This window comes from Dromiciops gliroides, chromosome 5 (genome assembly GCF_019393635.1).
Source record: "Dromiciops gliroides isolate mDroGli1 chromosome 5, mDroGli1.pri, whole genome shotgun sequence".
Taxonomy (NCBI): domain Eukaryota; kingdom Metazoa; phylum Chordata; class Mammalia; order Microbiotheria; family Microbiotheriidae; genus Dromiciops; species Dromiciops gliroides.
Window position 1 is genome coordinate 149,291,528 of NC_057865.1, and position 17,762 is coordinate 149,309,289.

General features: G+C 39.8%; 2 protein-coding genes across 3 annotated transcripts in view; one reads left to right on the top strand and one right to left on the bottom strand.

Moving 5' to 3' along the window:
• The window catches only part of FAM185A (family with sequence similarity 185 member A), an 84,749-nt gene extending 75,560 nt beyond the window's left edge, over positions 1-9,189 (bottom strand). The window contains exons 1-2 of the mRNA XM_043968708.1: positions 8,439-9,189; positions 4,657-4,766 (exon numbers count right to left, since the gene is read on the bottom strand). Of these exons, the coding sequence (XP_043824643.1) occupies positions 4,657-4,766; positions 8,439-8,880 (552 nt within the window). The 5' untranslated portion in view covers positions 8,881-9,189. The remainder of the gene's footprint in view (positions 1-4,656; positions 4,767-8,438) is intronic.
• A 256-nt stretch (positions 9,190-9,445) lies between these two features.
• Positions 9,446-17,762, top strand: part of CCDC146 (coiled-coil domain containing 146) — a 176,210-nt gene continuing 167,893 nt past the window's right edge. The window contains exon 1 of one of the 2 annotated variants that reach the window (XM_043969178.1): positions 9,446-9,574. The gene's annotated coding sequence lies outside the window, so the exon portion shown is untranslated. The remainder of the gene's footprint in view (positions 9,575-17,762) is intronic. The other variant, XM_043969179.1, reaches the window with a different exon arrangement.

A 17,762-nucleotide genomic window follows, 5' to 3' on the forward strand; every position in this document is an offset into this window, starting at 1 on the left:
TAAGCCAGTTAAGCAAGTTAAAGCATCCCTGGGGGCTTTACTAGACATTACTGAAAAGACTGAAGTCCATGGTTATGAGTTAACAAAAAGGTTCCCATTCAAGGACTTGCCTCTTTTCCCACAGGAACCTCCCTGTACTAGCATCTCCTACTACTTTGCCTGCTCTAATCTCTCCTTACTACAGCTCCTAAGGACTGGATTGGAATACAAGAACCTACTGCCATGTGAGGAGGTACTACCTACTTCACCTCAGCATATGAGAAAAGCAAAAATTCCTCCTCCCTCTATAACTGATGTGCTTCCGGTCAACAGGACTTTCACCACCTGCACCTTCACTCTACCCCCATGACCACACTCTCAAGCACCAGGCTTTTTGCTGCCAAGACTTAGTCTTGGAAAGAGTTTTCAGATACCGGGCCAAGAATTTAGTGCACATTCTACCTGCCTGGTATTTTCTGACTGTGTATCATCCAACGTCATCTTGGAATATAGCAAAGGAATTGGTGCTGAACCTAAGTTCAGTAAAGCCCTAGGGAACTGGTCCCCAAACATGTACTGCCTGGGATGCTTAACCAGATTTTTCTTCCACTGTGTTTGGGTCATAACAAAGCTACCATGTGTCCTATCATCACAGAACCGTTAAGGATGAACACCTGAGCCACACGATACTTCCTCATCCTGTAACTAACAAACGCCTACCTAATTTCCTCTTCTAATTCCTGAAATTCAGTCATCAGGTCCCTAGAAGAAATCCCAATTACCCTATTATTTCTCAACCATCTCAATCCAACCCTCCTCCCCACTTCCATTTGTGCCCTCTATAACCCCTTCTCTATCAACAAACTTTCCTTTGTCTTAGGCCTCTTCCTGTCGTATTCTTTCCATCTTCTTTCACTCACAGAAACCTAACTCACTCCATAAAAACACTGCACCCTCTTCCAGTACTGGATACTCCTCTTGTGCCCAATGACATAGGGAGAAATAGGCATACTTCTCGTTCTTCATTGCAACTTTCAGACTCTCTCTCTGCTAGCATAACTTAACAATAATCTCCTTTCTTTTGCAGTTCATTTAATTTGTCCATCCTGTCTTCTGTCTAAATCTTTGTTGCAGTCATCTAGTCAGCTTCCAGGTCATTTTCTCTCCTTTCTCAAGAAGTACTGCCCTTAGTTCATAGCCCTCTTCTCTACCCCAATCCCTTAAATCCCACTCGGGGCCTTGAGTACGTATACTGATGTTCCCTAAAACAAGCTGAGTTCCTAGTTCATCAATCTTCTGAACTCTAACAACCTACATTGTCACTGCATGCCTCACTTGATATAAATAATCAAACCCCTCATCAAAGTTATTTCTATTATTATATCATTCAGGGAATCTTTTGGTATTTTTACGTTCATGGAAACATCCTAATAGAAAAGAGTACAGTAATGTCTATCTAATCAGTCTTTTTAAGAGGCAGAAAAACAGGCTCTGTGGGATCTTGTATTCTTTTCATCTTTTAGCCAACTTCGTGCCTGCAAAAAATGTGGTCAACTCTAGAATATAACCAGCAACAGCCTGCCTATTCCCTTCTCATACCTTTATCAAAGATATCCTTGGTACATGTATAGATTATTCATATAAAAATTTTGTATAGAGATAGGAAAGTAGGCATACAAAGTTGCCTCCTTAGTAATTATGTGATTTTTTCCCAAGGATTTGGTATCCCCCAAAGTCTTCAAAATTATATTGCCTCTGACTTACGGGGAAATATTTTTTGCACGACTACACATGTATAATCTATATTAAATTGCTTGCCTTCTCAATGTGGGGGGAGGAAGGGAGGGAATTTGGAATCAAAAGATGAAAAAATGTCAAAACTGTTTTTACGTGTAATTGGGAAAAATAATAAAAAGGCAACCTATTACACACTTGCATAAAAAACCAAACAAAATATTTATGATCATCAATGATACAGTTTGGAATTCCTTTCTACCTTAATAAAATGTCTGGTTTAAAAAAATTATGTTGCCTCCTCTGTGTATATTGGTCTAGTCCAGCTTCTCTTCTCATTTTTGTTTCCTTTAGTGCCATTTCTACTCCATATAGACGAACATCAGGCACCGTGATATTAAAATTCAGATGTGGTGGGACTCCAGTCATTGATAAAGAAAAAGGTTGCTAGAGTAATCTCACCATAGCCTTTCCATTTTTTCATCTACTTGTTTTCCTGCCAGTTTCACCTTTAAATATCCTTGAGCTGATCTGAGTTAAATGGGTCTCTTGCCAACTTTCAATAAACTAGCTTTTCCTTTCAACGTTTCCACTTTTATGAAGCAATACATTTCATAATCTTCTACCATCAAGTTCTTTAAGATTTTAACAAGAAGACTGTTTTAAACTTTGTGTTGCCCTTGGCTGGTACATCTCTATGCTTGGCAAGGAGTTCAAATGTTTGCTGGCTGAGTTAATTTCTAAGCCTTTTCTTCTCCCTGATGCAATGACTGATTTTTAACAGTTTAGCTTCTTTAAGAAACAGTGATAGTATCAATGTTCTTTGATTCCATGTCCCCTTTTTCAATGGCTCATTAAAAGAGGTTATGAGGGAACTGCTCTATTCGTTTGTTTTTATTCTGTCTTGTAACTTGGTATTGCCTTTGATTTCTTGCTCCAATTTCCACAGATCTGGAAATGACTCATATCAAGAACCAACTGTTTACTATCAGGAATATCAAAATAATTTCAAGCATCAAAAAAAATCATCTTTTGCGATTTTATTTGAAAACCAAAACAGATCATTATCTATATAGGCACATTTCTGAATAACTGCAAAGACCTATGTAGTAATCCTCTTAATCACACATAATGATTCTTGCCAGATGCTGCCTTCAAAGTCCTCATTACCACCTAGTGGCCTGAAACAGATTTTTGAAACAATTTCAACTAGCAAAAAGGGATTAACTCACCATAATTACATTGAGCTACACTAGATTCCAGAATTCCTACTCTTTTCCCATTTTCTGATATGTCATCTGAAGTAAGAACCAATTTCAAGTAAAGAGCTTCTTTGTGCTGGGATAAACGAAACTGATTTGAAATATATTTTTCTTGATTAAAACAAACTTTAAAGTAAAAACGAATTATTACTTTCGTAAGGGATGTTCCATACATGGATATTGCTTGAGCTACTTTGTTAAAATGTATTTTTCTACTCTGAAAAAAGACCCAACTTGGATCAAAAAAGGAAGAATGTCCCTAAAATATTCAGACAGAGAAGCTGTGTTTATAAAAATACAGATAAATTTAAAAATGGGAAATCTTTAAAACAAGTAAAGGCTGCCAAAATAATTAGTGCTCCCAAACTGATAAATGGTGGGAAGCATGCTTTTAATAATAAGACTATAGAAAACCTTAAATTACTTGATAGAGTCTTTTCAAGTATTAAAGGAAGAGCATCCTTGCTCTCTCCCACTGTATCCAGTTTATCTTTCTGATATACCTATGGATTTTGAATGGGTGGTGGGGGAGATTCTTAACTTACCTGAGGCCTTCCTTAAAATTGTCTTAGTGACCAGGACAGTGTTAAACTGATTGCCCTTGCCTAAAAAAATTCAGGCTGCCACTGAACTGTCAATATTTTCTCTTATGTTTAAAAATTGTTTCAGGGGTAGCGAGGTGGCACAGTAGATAAAGCACTGACCCTGGATTCAGGAGGGCCTGACTTCAAATCCAGCCTCAGATACTTGACACTTACTAGCTGTGTCACCCTGGGCAAGTCACTTAACCCTCATTGCCCTGCCACCCCCCCAAAAAAAATTAGTTTCAAAAGTTTACTTAGCTTTCACATGACAGCATTTTCCTATATATTATTATAATAAACTGTCACCAAGAGTAATACACATCTGATTTTTAACAAAATTATCCTATTGGGTTAAATACGTAAATTAGCAGCCAAATGTTTGTTAAATATTCATCATATTGTTACTTTAAATAATGACTTTCCTAATGCATAGAAACCATAAATCCATTTGCATATAACTGTTCAGGTATATATCTATTACATAAAGTAAACTACCTCTATAGTTTTCATTCACTTTTTTCTTAACTAGACCTGATTCCATTAGAATGGGAAGACACCAGTGAAGAGCTCCCTCTACCAATGAAGAAGGTAACTATTTTTCAAATTCTAGACAGAGAGCTGCCTAGGGTACTGAGAGGGAAAGTGTCTTGCCCAGGGTCACAGGGCCACTATGGGTTAGTCAGACAAGGGCCTGAATCCAAGCCTCTCCGGACTTTGAGGCTGGCTGTTGATCCACTAGCCCATGCTGTCTCTGAGAACTCCAGAAAAACACTTCAGAAAACATTCCTTTGGGAAAAAAAATTTCTACAATTTAAAGAATTCATCTCAAAATAGCCAGAGAGCATTACTCACTTTAGGTGTTTAAGAAAATTAAAGAGAAAGCCTCAAAATAGTCTATCCCCATTATACTTCAACGGATTGGTTTACTAGCAGAGCTTGCTTAAAACTATAGCTGAAGAATTTCTGAAAAGTGAATGAATATGCATGTTAAAGATTAGTATCATGAGTAAGTCTTCAACGTACTACCATACCAAGTATTATAAGGTTTCGAGTTCGTTTAAATAGTAAACGAGTTTAGGAAAATTTGATGTATACACCTTGATTGACTGCACGATGCTGATCCCTTGTTCAGTTTCTATTCTACAATCATCGCATTCAGCTTCCTGAACTTTTACACAGCCAGTTCCTGATGTCCTGATATTCAAATCTAGAAAGGAAGAAAGGAAGACAAGTTAGTACAATGGCTAATTGGCAGGAAGGGGATTTCAACATCCCTAGAAGGCCACACCCTCAGAGAGCAGGACAGTCACTACTGGGTCTGTCACAAAAGACAGAGCTACTACTGTAAAGCAGTACAAGCAAAATGAACAACCTTCAGTGGCTGTCAGAAAGATACCTCCGCTATTGAACCCTCTGCAATGGTTAGGCAGGGAGGGGAGGAACCTACTTTTCCTCTACTCTTCAAGGGAATACTTGTTTGAGACAGGTTGTCTGATTAATGATACATGTGCCGTTTATTACTATACCATTACTATATTATTACTATGAGTCCTATCTCCACAGGGACAAGGGGCTGTGAAGTCACCATATCTGTCTATTCATAAGCATATGTGGAATGATAATAATGAAAAGTACTATATTAATGAAATATGCTTGCTAAAAGAATGAAGTGTGTAAGAAAAAAATTATGATTTTTTTTCTGTTGGATAAAGGAAAGATCATTCCATGGTCAGATTCCATGGATACCAGTGCAGAGGAAAGGCAGTCCTGTTATTGCTGTATATTTCTCCCAATTACTAAGGAGTGAAGAAATGGCTTTCCAGCCATATTTACTAATAGCATAATCCTAGATAATCAAAGAAAACAAATACATTTTCTGAGATTCAGGGAGATCTCAAAGGCAAATCTTCGCTATAACCCTATATTTCTTTCTTTTTTTTTTTTTTTTGGTGAGGCAATGGGGGTTAAGTGGCTTGCCCAGGGTCACACAGCTAGTAAGTGTCAAGGGTCTGAATCCGGATTTGAACTCGGGTCCTCCTGAATCCAGGGCTGGTGCTCTATCCACTGTGCCACCTAGCTGCCCCATAACCCTATATTTCAATACTTCAAAGACCCAAAGTTTGATTACCATAAGACCTCTCCTTCTTCCTCTCCCCTACCCTCCTGTTATAGGTTGTGATATCTCCATGCCTCAGTGGACTGTCCTGAGGAGTCACTGTGGTTCTCTTCTCCACCCCCAATAATTATCTGGAAAACAACCCTCAGGTAACTTGCTTCTCTGTAATTAACTAGGTTGCTCCTGAAACAACAGACAGACATTTCACCTACTGGTCCAGACCTGAAGCCTTTCCATCTTGTAGAACCATCCAGAATTTTCATTCCAATAGCATAAACTTCCAGAATTTAGTGTTACCCCACTACTATCACAATAAAGCACCAGAGGTGGCCATTAAGTAACTCACGGTTATAACCCATAAGCATGAGAAAATAAAACTAAGATTAAGTCCTATACTGCTAACTAGATGCCCCCCTGAGCTTGGCACCAATGGGAAACTGAACAGTATACTTCTTAACTACATTGAAATCAAGAAACTATAGTTTGAGACACATGAATTTAGGCTTACATGTCACATTCTTTCTTCAGAGGGTTCAAAAGGAATTTACAACCCCCTTGGAAGGGTAGCTCCTACTTGTTGAAATTTATAAAACCACTATCTAAAACTACTAAGAGAGAGTAGGGTCTTTAATAACAATCTATCAGCAAAGTCTAGGAGATTTTAAAGCAACATAATCAAAATGGACAGCCTTCTAGCCCAAGTTCATGTTTAGTACTTGTTTAATATGACCTAATGGCCAACTCTCACTTAGGCTGGTTCTGGGACAACAGACTCACAATACTGTGTTGAGAACCTTCTTTTCTAACTTGCTAAGGCCTGCAAATTGGGTATTTTTCGGTCAAATATATGATTTACATTACCTTGACATGATGAGTTGTCATACTTGTTGGGAACTGAAAATGTCACTGCTAAAACATAAACTCTGAAAATCTGGGTAGTTAATATATCAAATCATTTCCCATTAATGTAGACATGCTTTCTATTTAACATTGGCTTAAAATTCGTAGTTATACATAATTTAAATTAGTTTTTAGACTGTTTAGCAAAGCTGGAAGAGGTTAAAACAATCCGCCTCAGTTAGTAGACGATATTGTATTAAAATCTAGAGGCTGCTCTGCAAAACCTACAACATTTGTAGTTCCCAAATGTTTAGAAACAATTAGTAATATCACTGCCACTACCAATCCTATTAAAAACCTCTACTTTTGGGGCAGCTAGGTGGCGCAGTGGATAAAGCACTGGCCCTGAATTTAGGAGGACGGGAGTTCAAATACAGACACTTGACACTTACTAGTTGTGTGACCCTGGGCAAGTCACTTAACCCTCACTGCCCTGCAAAAACAAAACAAAACAAAACAAACAAACAAAACCCTATACTTTTATCTTCCAAATAGTAATGGTTTTTTACACTCATTACCTCCTCTGAGGCTTATAAAAACCCTGTGAGGGAAGTAGTATCTTTAAATATCAGTGATGGGGTCAGAGAGTTAGAGCTGGAAGTGACCTTAGAGGTTACTTAGTCCAACCCCCTCATTTTACAGAAAAAGGAACTGAGTCTCAAAGAGATGAAGAGACTTGCTCAAAGTCACAAAAATATTTCCTGGCAGTTTCAGGATTGGAACTCATGTCCTCTGGGTCCAAATCCAGTAGTCTTTCCAACACCATTAGAAATAAAGTTCAGAGTAATTAAGATAAAAAATCTTTTAAGTTGCAGAGCTAAGATGTTACCCTGTGTAGTGTGAAGTAAAGGAGACCTAAATGAATTAATTAATAAATGTTTACAATGACATCAGTCCATTAGAACAACCATAAAAACAGCATCTGAAGAGTGTCATTATTAGTGGCATATCTAGGATATGAAGTGTGCAAGAAGTGAAACTGTTCAGAGATCTGAACTCTGCAGAGGATACAAGCCTTCTACTAATTATTTGCTCAAAAAGTTATTTGCCACCATGCTGCTTCTGATGGCTTTAAAATACATTTTTTCAACTGAAGGTGCCAATGGTATTTGAAGTATGCCAGAGAGGATGACAATCCTTTTCTCTTTATGAAACCATATCTCCATTTCAATTTTAAATACTCTCATCTAAGCACATACTCACTCCCTTTAAAATAAGGTTAAACTTAGCCGAATGTAATTCTAAATGGTAACACCTGGAGTCCACAGTAATAAAACAGCAATCTGGAATCAAAGTGATCGATTACAACAAGCACCCCTTTCCCTTAAGCAGTCAATTAACTAACTGCTTGGGTGCCATTCATAGAATTAAAGGACATAAATGTAAATCGGAGGTGTTCCATAAAAGACTGAGCGCTGCAGTTACTTTTAGAATGGAATGGGATAATAAGTGGAGCGCCCACGGCCCTTTCCTTTAGCAGTCAATAACTGCCCAGATCGTGTTACTTTTAGGACCAAACGAAATATAAAGTGCACGTGTCCCTTCCTGAATTAGGAGGTCAAAGAAGTGCCCAGGTGCCATTATGTTTAGGACCTGATGTGATTGCAAACAAAAAGCGCTTTGCAAACCTCAAAGAGCTATGTAATTGCTAGCTACTATTATTATGATTATTTTATAACTGGACTAGGGAGAATGTATGGTGCAGACAAAAAGAGCGTTGAATTCGGAATCAAAGGACCTAGATTCGAATCACCTGTGTAACCTCGAACAAATCAGTAGACCTCGATTGGCTTCACTTTCGCCATCCGACTACCTGTGGTGATCTAAAATACGATCCCCCACCTTTAACCCCACTCGGCTTACCGAACTTCATGGGGACCTTCACCTCCACCGAGGCCTGGTGGTCGATACTGTCCGAGATGATGGCCATCTGCTTCAGGGCCTCGTCGTACCTCACCTGGATGCTGTCCAGGTCCAGGCCGGCACCCTCCACGCCGCTCACCGTGACCAGCACCCGGTCGGCGTCCGGGTAGTGGTAAGGGTCCAGGGGTCTCACGGCAATGTCGCACGGGAGCCGCGCCTGCAGCCGCCCGAAGGGATTGACAATCAGCGTCCACTCCTTGAGCGGGGTTTTGCGAGCGCTCGCCGGATCGCTCAAGGGGTTCCTCTCCAACAGACTGTAGGGTCTGCCTGGGTGGGCATGGCGCGCCGGGGCCAGGGCCGAGGCAGCACGGAGCCCGGCCCAGACCCCTAAGGGGCCGAGCCGGGGGCAGCCTCGCCACCAGCCGGGGCCAGGGACAAACATGACCCCGGCTCAAGCCCGGCCCGAGGTCACCACAGCCCCGCGCAGGGGTTCCCTGGCCGCTGCCGAGCCAGCCACCGCGGACCCGGCGAGGCTAACGGCGTAAGGAAGGCACGACGGGTCAGCGGGGATGGGAATGCAGCCCCGAGCCCCATAAATCGAGTCCACAACCGCACCGCAACCGGCCTGCCCAGCCCAACCGGGCCCCCAGAGGTAACTAAAACCCCCAGGTCGGAATTCCTCAGACTTCAACCCCACCGCGTCTTTTCACCCTTCTCAACCCCACAGTGACCTCGTGGGCAGACGGGATGGGTAGTTCTGAAATGTATATAGGGTGTGTGGTTCTAGGCACTCAAAAAACTACAAGTCCCATAAAGCTCATGCCTGAACACAACGGGGTGGAAATGAGAGGAAGCGTGTTAGTACGCAGCTGACTGGTTGTGTCCTGTACCTCGAGCTCATTGGTCTATAGTTGTAGGTGGGGTGCGGAGGACCCTTGCCAGCCAATAGGAAATCTGGAAACAACTGGTGCGTCGGAGTTACGTGGTCTCCATGGATACAGAGGACGCGGCAGCTGAGGCCCTAGAGAAAGCTTTGGGCTCTTGCAGTGAGGAGAAAAAGGCAGAAATTCTCAAAGTTGAAGCGACCAGTACTGGAAAGAAAGGGCCAGGGGAAGAGGGTCTATATTGCTGAAAAAGTAAGAAAAATGAGCCGTTCGGATATGGGATTAGCAGGGGAGGAACCTGTGGGAGGAGGACTCCCAAGCCTTATGCCCAAGGTCCTCAGGTAAAGGAGGGGGAGCTGAGAGTGAACTGTAGGCTAGGGAAAGCAAGGAATTCTGTAAGCTTTTGAAGTAGAAAAGAAAAAAAACCAAACGTGTATGTATGTATATAATATATAAATGTGTATATACACACATAAATATATGTATAGATATTATATTAGTAAATATTGCTTTCCTCTTCCTTGTTCATTCAGTAGTTCTGTGACTAGGGGCAAGTCACCTCACCTTCAGTTTCTTCATCTGAAAAAGGAGGTTATATTATATGATCTCTTAAGTTTCTTTCCATTTTTGGTTGTCTATGAGTCTTTGACTGCAGCCCCACCGTCATTTCCTCTCCTTTCTATGACCACTTTCTCCAATGAATTATTTCTAGGCCTCATGCATATGGTCACAACTTATTGTTGTTTTGATACCATTAATAATTATAATACAAAATCTGAACTTCGAAGTTCCACTTGTCTTAGAATGTAAAGATTAGGACATTATAGAAATTAGTGTGAGGATGTTTTAAGACCTAATTGAGGGCCAAGGATCCTGGATGATTTTGCTGGTCATTACATACATATTCAGAGTTCTTTTAAGTTTATTTACCTGCTTCATTCTTCCTGTATTTCCTTCTCATCCCCCCAAGAGCTACAGTTAATATATTTACTTTTAGATGAATTATTTACAATTTTTAGGCATCAGTGTCTTATTTCACTTATAAAAATTTGTATCCATACCTCTTTTTATAATACTATCAAAGAACATTTTAAGCGTTTTAAAAATGCAATTAAACTTGATATACAAATGTCAAAATCTTTATAGACCCACTGATGGCCTACTTTTTAATTAACAACAATTCTTTCTCTGTGATGCATCAAACTATCTCTGTGATGTACCAAACTGCTTAAAGGCAAGAAAACTCAACCATCACTGTCATTCTAGTAAGCATCTGACAGTCATAAGTATGAAACCCAAAATCTGAAATAATTTTGAAAATAAATTTATTGGGGCAGCTAGGTGGCACAGTGGATAAAGCACCAGCCCTGGATTCAGGACGACCTGAGTTCAAATCCTGCCTCAGACACTTGACATTTACTAGCTGTGTGACCCTGGGCAAGTCACTTAACCCTCATTGCCCTGCCCAAAAACAAAAGACAAAAAACAAAACAGAAAAGAAATTTATTTGGTATAGGGGTTCTGAGAAGAGTACTCAAACCAACTGCTCTAAGCAGTTAAGCTATTTTGTATAGTACTGGACCCATGTGGCTCTGGAGGAGAGTAGGTGACCTTGCATAGTCATTCCTCACTTAAATCCAATTCACTGCAAATCATGACATCATCATAATGTCATGGTCCAGTGGCAAGATAAACATCAGGACAACTGGAGATGGCTCTGGATGTTTGTCGATTGGGGTTAAGTGACTTGCCCAGGTTCACACAGCTAGTAAGTAAGTGTCTGAGGTGAGATTTGAATTCAGGTCCTCCTCCCAACTTGAGGGCCAGTGCTCTATTCACCGGGCCCCACCCCCTCCACAGTATGGATTAGGTTGTTTTTCATAGTTAGTCATCACTAAATCTTCAGTAATTTTAATTAAGATTATTTCTTTGAGTTGTGTGGATTTTTTTTAAATGAAAAGAATTTATCAAGTTGTCCTACATGTTTCAGTTCCTGAGTTTGACAGCAAATGCCTCTCCAAAAGAATGATTCTATAGTAGACCGTCTTATTATAAAGAAAAAAAGGAAAAGGACACATGGACAAAACTTATGTAATAAAAAGAGATTTATTGAAAGATGTTCTTTACAGCCAGCTGAGGCCACAAGACAGCTGGGGCCGGAGTTACTACAAATCTTGATACAGCACAATTCAGGGGTGGGGGTGTGATTAGGTCCTCCACAAAAATAACTTCCCAGATTTTTCTTTTTCTTTCTTTTTTTTGTGGGGGTGTACAGTAAAAGTCCTATTTTGACATGCTCCCTTATTTTGTAAGAGTCTAAAGGAAGCGAATACTAGGAAAGAAGTAAGGTATTTTCTATGATCTGTGCTCTGAGATACACAATTTTAGATCCTCTATCTCCATATGGGTCAGTAACTGAATGTGGGGGTCATGAAAATTTGACAACAGTAAAAGGTTATGTATATCTGTTTTATATACCTGTATATCCAGGGTCCCATAAAAATTTCTTGGGCAAAAAGGGGTCATGAGCAGAAAAAGTTTGAGAAGCCTTGTTATATATGAAGCTATGGTATTATAAATTTTTAAAAATAAAGGAGTTGTTAATATTGAAACCACTTCGTGACTTTTGGCCCACCCTGTACAAGCCCTTTGCACAGGCAACTCCATTGCTCTGATACATTACCTCCATTCCCTCCTTCCTTCTTCTCTTAGAATCCTAAGGTTCCTTCAAAGTTCAGCTAAATATGCTGCATTGTACCAGGAGACCTTTCTTGTTCCTCTGGCCCCCGTTGCTAGTTCCTCCCACTTTGTATTTATTTATTTATTTGTTTGTTTGTTTACTTACTTATTTATTTAGTGAGGCAGTTGGGGTTAAGTGACTTGCCCGGGGTCACACAGCTAGTAAGTGTCAAGGGTCTGAGGCTGGATTTGAACTCAGGTCCTCCTGAATCCAGGGCTGGTGCTCTATCCACTGCGCCACCTAGCTGCCCCTGTATTTAGTTTTTATCTGTGTTACATACACTTTAATATCTGCATGTTGTATTCCTCAGTAGAATGCAAGGTCTTTGAAAGCAAGATCCCTTTTATTGTTGTTGAATCTCCCATAGCAGCTGCTTAATAAATTCTTGTTGATTGATTACTGACTGAATTTCTCTCTGGCTCTGCCATTTACCACCTCTCTAACTTTGGGCAAGTCACTTAATCTCTTTGGGCTTCAGTTTCCTTATCTATAAATTGAGAGGATTTGATTAACAAACTTAAAAAGCCATTTCCTCCTTTAGAGCTGTGGGCCTATGAAAACTCCTCCTGTCCGTTCATTAGCCTGTAAGAAAAAAATTCTCAAAGTTTATTTATGACCTGAATTTCTAATTGAATTCTTAATTCTCTTGTGCTAGTCTCCAGACTCCAGAATACACCATAATTTTAGTAGACAGGCTAACATGAATTCACACAGGACTTTTTGTACAGTATTGCATGTTTTGTGTTTGTGAGAGGAGCCAGCAGGCAGTTGCCATAACGTGGATTCTCGGTACCCAGCACAATGCTTACTGCATTACAGATGTTTAACAGATGTTTGTTCAATTGAATTGAATTTATTGTTGGCCAACAAATGGGCACAGGAGTAGTTCTGGAGCTCTCACATTTGCTGCTGCACTAATATGAAGTTACCACAAGGTGGCAACTATGTTTCACTAAATCATGTAGGAATGTTATCTTATTTGTGTTTGAAATTTAAGTGATTTAAAATGTTTGTGGGGTTTTTTTTCCATAAAATATTAATGCATTGTGAGGCAGCTAGGTAGCACAGTGGATAGAGCACCGGCCCTGGAGTCAGGAGGACCTGAGTTCAAATCCAGCCTCAGACACTTGATACTTACTAGCTGTGTGACCCTGGGCAAGTCACTTAACCCCAATTGCCTCCCCCCCCCCCAAAAAAATTTAATGCATCAATGCCATTTCCTTTATCTTTTATGCTGTAGCCTGAATCACACTTATTCCTTAATGTTGTAAGTTAGGGAAACTAGATTCTAGACTGAGTTCTGCCACTAACTTTCTGTGTGAACTTTAACAAATTGTCAGATCTTGTCACTTTAGCCTTTTAAATATCTCTTCTACATGTTCTCCCAGCCACTGGCCTTGAGATCTGATTACCTTTCAGCTGGACTATTGTGGTAGCCCTTTGGGTGGTCTCCCTGTCTCGTCGCATCCCACTCCAGTCGATCCTCTACTTAGTTAAAAAAATTTTTAAAAATTTAAATTTAAATTTAAAATTTAAAAAAATTAAAAGTGATTTTCCTAAAGAGTATGCCTGACTCTATATAGGTCTGACTGTATCACTACCTCTGCCCCATTCATTTAACGGCAGTGACCCCTTATTACCTCCAGAATCAGATCTAAAATCCTCTGTTTGGCATTTAAAGCCCTTTACAACTGGTCCCTTCTTTCCCTTCTAGCCTTCTTCTATTTTAATCCCATCCCTCTACTCTGTGACCTAGCTGTGCTGAACTATAGAATGCATGAAAAAGAATAATAATTAAGAAGTCTGGAAAGGTAAGATGCAGCCAGATTTTAAAGGGTGTTAAATGCCATACGTAGGAGTTTTATTTGATCCTAGAAGCAATAGGGAGTCACTGGAGCTTCTTGAGAAGAGAAGTAAGATGGTCAGAACTGTGCTTAAAAAAACCACAACACTTTGGTAGCTATATGGAAGATGAATTTGAGAAAAAGGAACTTAAGCCAGGGACACCAATTAGGAAACTATTACAGTAGTACAGGCTAGAGATAACGAGAGCCTGAACACAGATGGTGTCCTTTGAGTAAAGAGAAGTGGACAGAAGTGAGAGATTCTGTGGTGGTAGAATCTCTATAACACCTGGCAGGTGATTATAATTGTGGTGTGTGAGTTAAAGGAAAAAATGGACATTTCACACTGAAAGGACAGCGGTGCCCTCAAAGGAAAGGGGATGCATGACTGTTCCACTGTCTAGTCCTTCCCACCTTGGGTCAGAACAGGGAAAATCCCCAATAAGGGATGCTCCTAGGATATGGCAGGCCCAAGTGGAACAATAGACTAGAGACAGCTGAAGAAACTGGGAACCCTGAGGAAAGCAGAAAGTAGAGAATGGATAGAGGAAGGGTAAGAAAAGGGAGTAGACCGAAAAGAGGAGGATGGGGGGGGGGTCCTGAAAACAAATCTTTGCTAATTATACAATTTTGCCTAAAGCTGGCATGAGTTCTTATCAATAACTTGGCACATTATTTCATGAGCAATGGTGTTTTCCTTCTCACTTCTCAGTCTTTCTGTCTAGAGTTAGATGCCATTTTATGGTCTAGTATACATTATTATTTGGGGGTGGAACAATGAAGGTTAAGTGACTTGCCCAGGGTCACACAGCTAGTAAGTGTCAAGTGTCTGAGGTCGGATTTGAACTCAGGTCCTCCTGAATCCAGGGCTGGTGCTTTATCTGCTGCACCACCCAGCTGCCCCCTAGTATACATTTTAAAAAATACATATTTATTATAAACTTAATATCAAGTACCAATTCAATATATTAAACTTGAAGGTATTTATATTTAAATAAACATATTTCAATGTATAAGATTTTCACTCTGAATACAGTACTAAGATTTTTGGGATACCCTTTACATTAAAAGGACTCTACAATCCCTCCCATTCAGCCCTTATCAGGATGCCTTGTCTAATCACTCCATTACATTTTCTTCCTTTAAGATGTATGAACCCAGGTCTTCCCGATTCTGATGCTAGCTGTGTATCTATATACAGCTATGCCATGGTGCCTCTCAGTGAAAGTATTATTAACATGTTTAAAAAATCAGTTTGAAAACCGAAGCTTTCTCACAGATATATAGCTAATAAGTATCAGAACCAGGACCTGAACCTTACAAACGGGTCAGTTCCCACCATACCACACTGCCTTCTATGGGGTAGAGAGTAGTACATGGGATTCCAAATAGAAGAAATGGTATGAGAAAGGCACAGAGACAGGAAAGAGATGTGTGGAACACACGGAATGGTACAGTTTAAAGCATAATGTGCTCTAAAAGTAATATAAATATGATGCTAGAAATATCAATTGGGGGCAGCTAGGTGGTACAGTGGATAAAGCACCAGCCCTGGATTCAGGAGGACCTGAGTTCAAATGCGGCCCCAGACACTTGGCACTTACTAGCTGTGTGACCCTGGGCAAGTCACTTAACCCTCATTGCCCCTGAAAAAATAATCAATGTTAGAATTATCAACTGGATCTATATCATTGGAGGGCCCTTGAAGTCCAGGATGAGGTTTGGGCTTAATTTGGTAGACAGTGAGGGAGTCATTGAAAATGATTAAGTAATATGTATTAGGAAGATCAATCTGGTTGTAGGGTGTAGGATGGGTCGCAAGTGGGAAAGATTTAAGGGAGATGGGTTGTGAGTCAATTGCAGTAGGCTAAGTGACAGATAACAAAAGTCTGAACCAGAGGTGTTGCATTGGGAATGGAAAAGAAGAGGCAGATACAAAAGATCTTTTAAAGGAAAATTTGTTTGTCCATGAATCAACAGGAGGACTGGTAGGAAGTATAGTTTTACCCTGCTGGAAGGAGGGGACTGAAGGATGATGGGATATGTGAACACCCATGGAAGATAGGAGTGGCATGGGGAGGCCTGAAAACTTTGGGTCTGGGGATGGGGTGGGAAACGGACGCTGACTTGGGCCAGTGGTCAGCTGTCTGCAAATGAAGGAAATTTGTTATCCCATATTGAATATAATTATGAGCAATTGGAGTCCTCTCTGGCTCACTGACCTACTTAAAGAATGATCTGTCAGTAGTATGGCAGAAATTAGGCATAGACCAACATCTTACACCTTATACTAAAATAAGGTCAAAATGGATACACGATTTAGACATAAGAGGTGATACCATAGGTAAATTAGGAGAGAAAGGAATAGTCTACATATCAGATCTTTGGAAAGGAAAACAGTTTTTGACCAAACAAGAGATAGAGTATATTATAAAATGCAAAATGGATGATTTTGATTACATTAAATTAAAAAAATTTTTGTACAAACAGAAGCAATGCATCCAAAATTGGAAGGGAGGCAGAAAGCTGGGAAACAATTTTTGAGGCCAGTACTTCTGATAAAGGCCTCATCTCTAAAATATATAGGGAACTAAATCAAATTTATAAGAACCCAAGTCATTCTTCAATTGAGAAATGGTCAAAGGATATGAACAGGCAGTTTTCTGATGAAGAAACCAAAGCTATCTATTCCCATATGAAAAAATGCTCTAAATCTCTAATGATTAGAGAGATGCAAATAAAAACAACTCTGAGGTACTACCTGACACCTATCAGATTGGCTAAAATGACAAAAAAGGAAAATAATAAATGTTGGAGAAGCTGTGGGAAAATTGGAACACTAATCCATTGTTGGTGGAGCTGTGAACTGATCCAACCATTCTGGAGAGCAATTTGGAATTATGCCCAAAGGGCAATAAAGCTGTGCATACCCTTTGACCCAGCAATACCACTTTTGGGTCTTTTTCCCAAAGAGATCATGGAAGGGGGAAAGGGACCCACATGTACAAAAATATTTATAGCTGCTCTTTACGTGGTGGCAAAGAATTGGAAGTTGAGGGGGTGCCCATCAATTGGGGAATGGCTGGACAAGTTGTGGTATATGAATACAATGGAATACTATTGTGCTATAAGAAATGATGAGCAGGAGGAGTTCAGAGAAACTTGGAGGGTCTTGCGTGGGCTGATGATGAGTGGGATGAGGAGAACCAGAAGAACATTGTACACAGTAACATCAACATTGAGTGTTGATCTACTGTGATGGACTATATTCCTCTCACCAATGCAATGGCACAGAAGAGTTCCAGGGAACTCATGATGGAAGAGGATCTCCAAATCCAGGAAAAAAAAAAAAAAGAACTGCAGAGTATAGATGCTAAATGAACCATACTATTTCTTTTGTTTTTGATGCTGTTGTTTTTTTTCTATTTTGAGGTTTTCCATCATTGCTCTGATTTTTTTCTCTTATAACATGACTAATGCAGAAATAGGATTAATGTTATTATGTGTATATATATATATATATATATATATATATATATATATATATATATATAAAATATATCAGATAAACTGCTGTCTAGGGGAGGGGGGGGAGGGAGGGGAGAGGCGGGAGAAAAATCTGAAATTTTAAAGCTTGTATAAACAAAGGTTGAGAATTATCTTTACATGTAACGGAAAAAAAATAAAATACTTTATTAATTAAAAAAAAAAAAGAATGATCTGCCAGGACAGATTTACTGTTTGCTTTAATGTGCCTACCGTGTGCTGGGGAAGGGTGGATTTATTCACTCCACTTCCTCTCCATCACCTAAGCAAAGTAGTTTGGGCGTATCTTCTTTCCTCTCCTTCTTTCTCC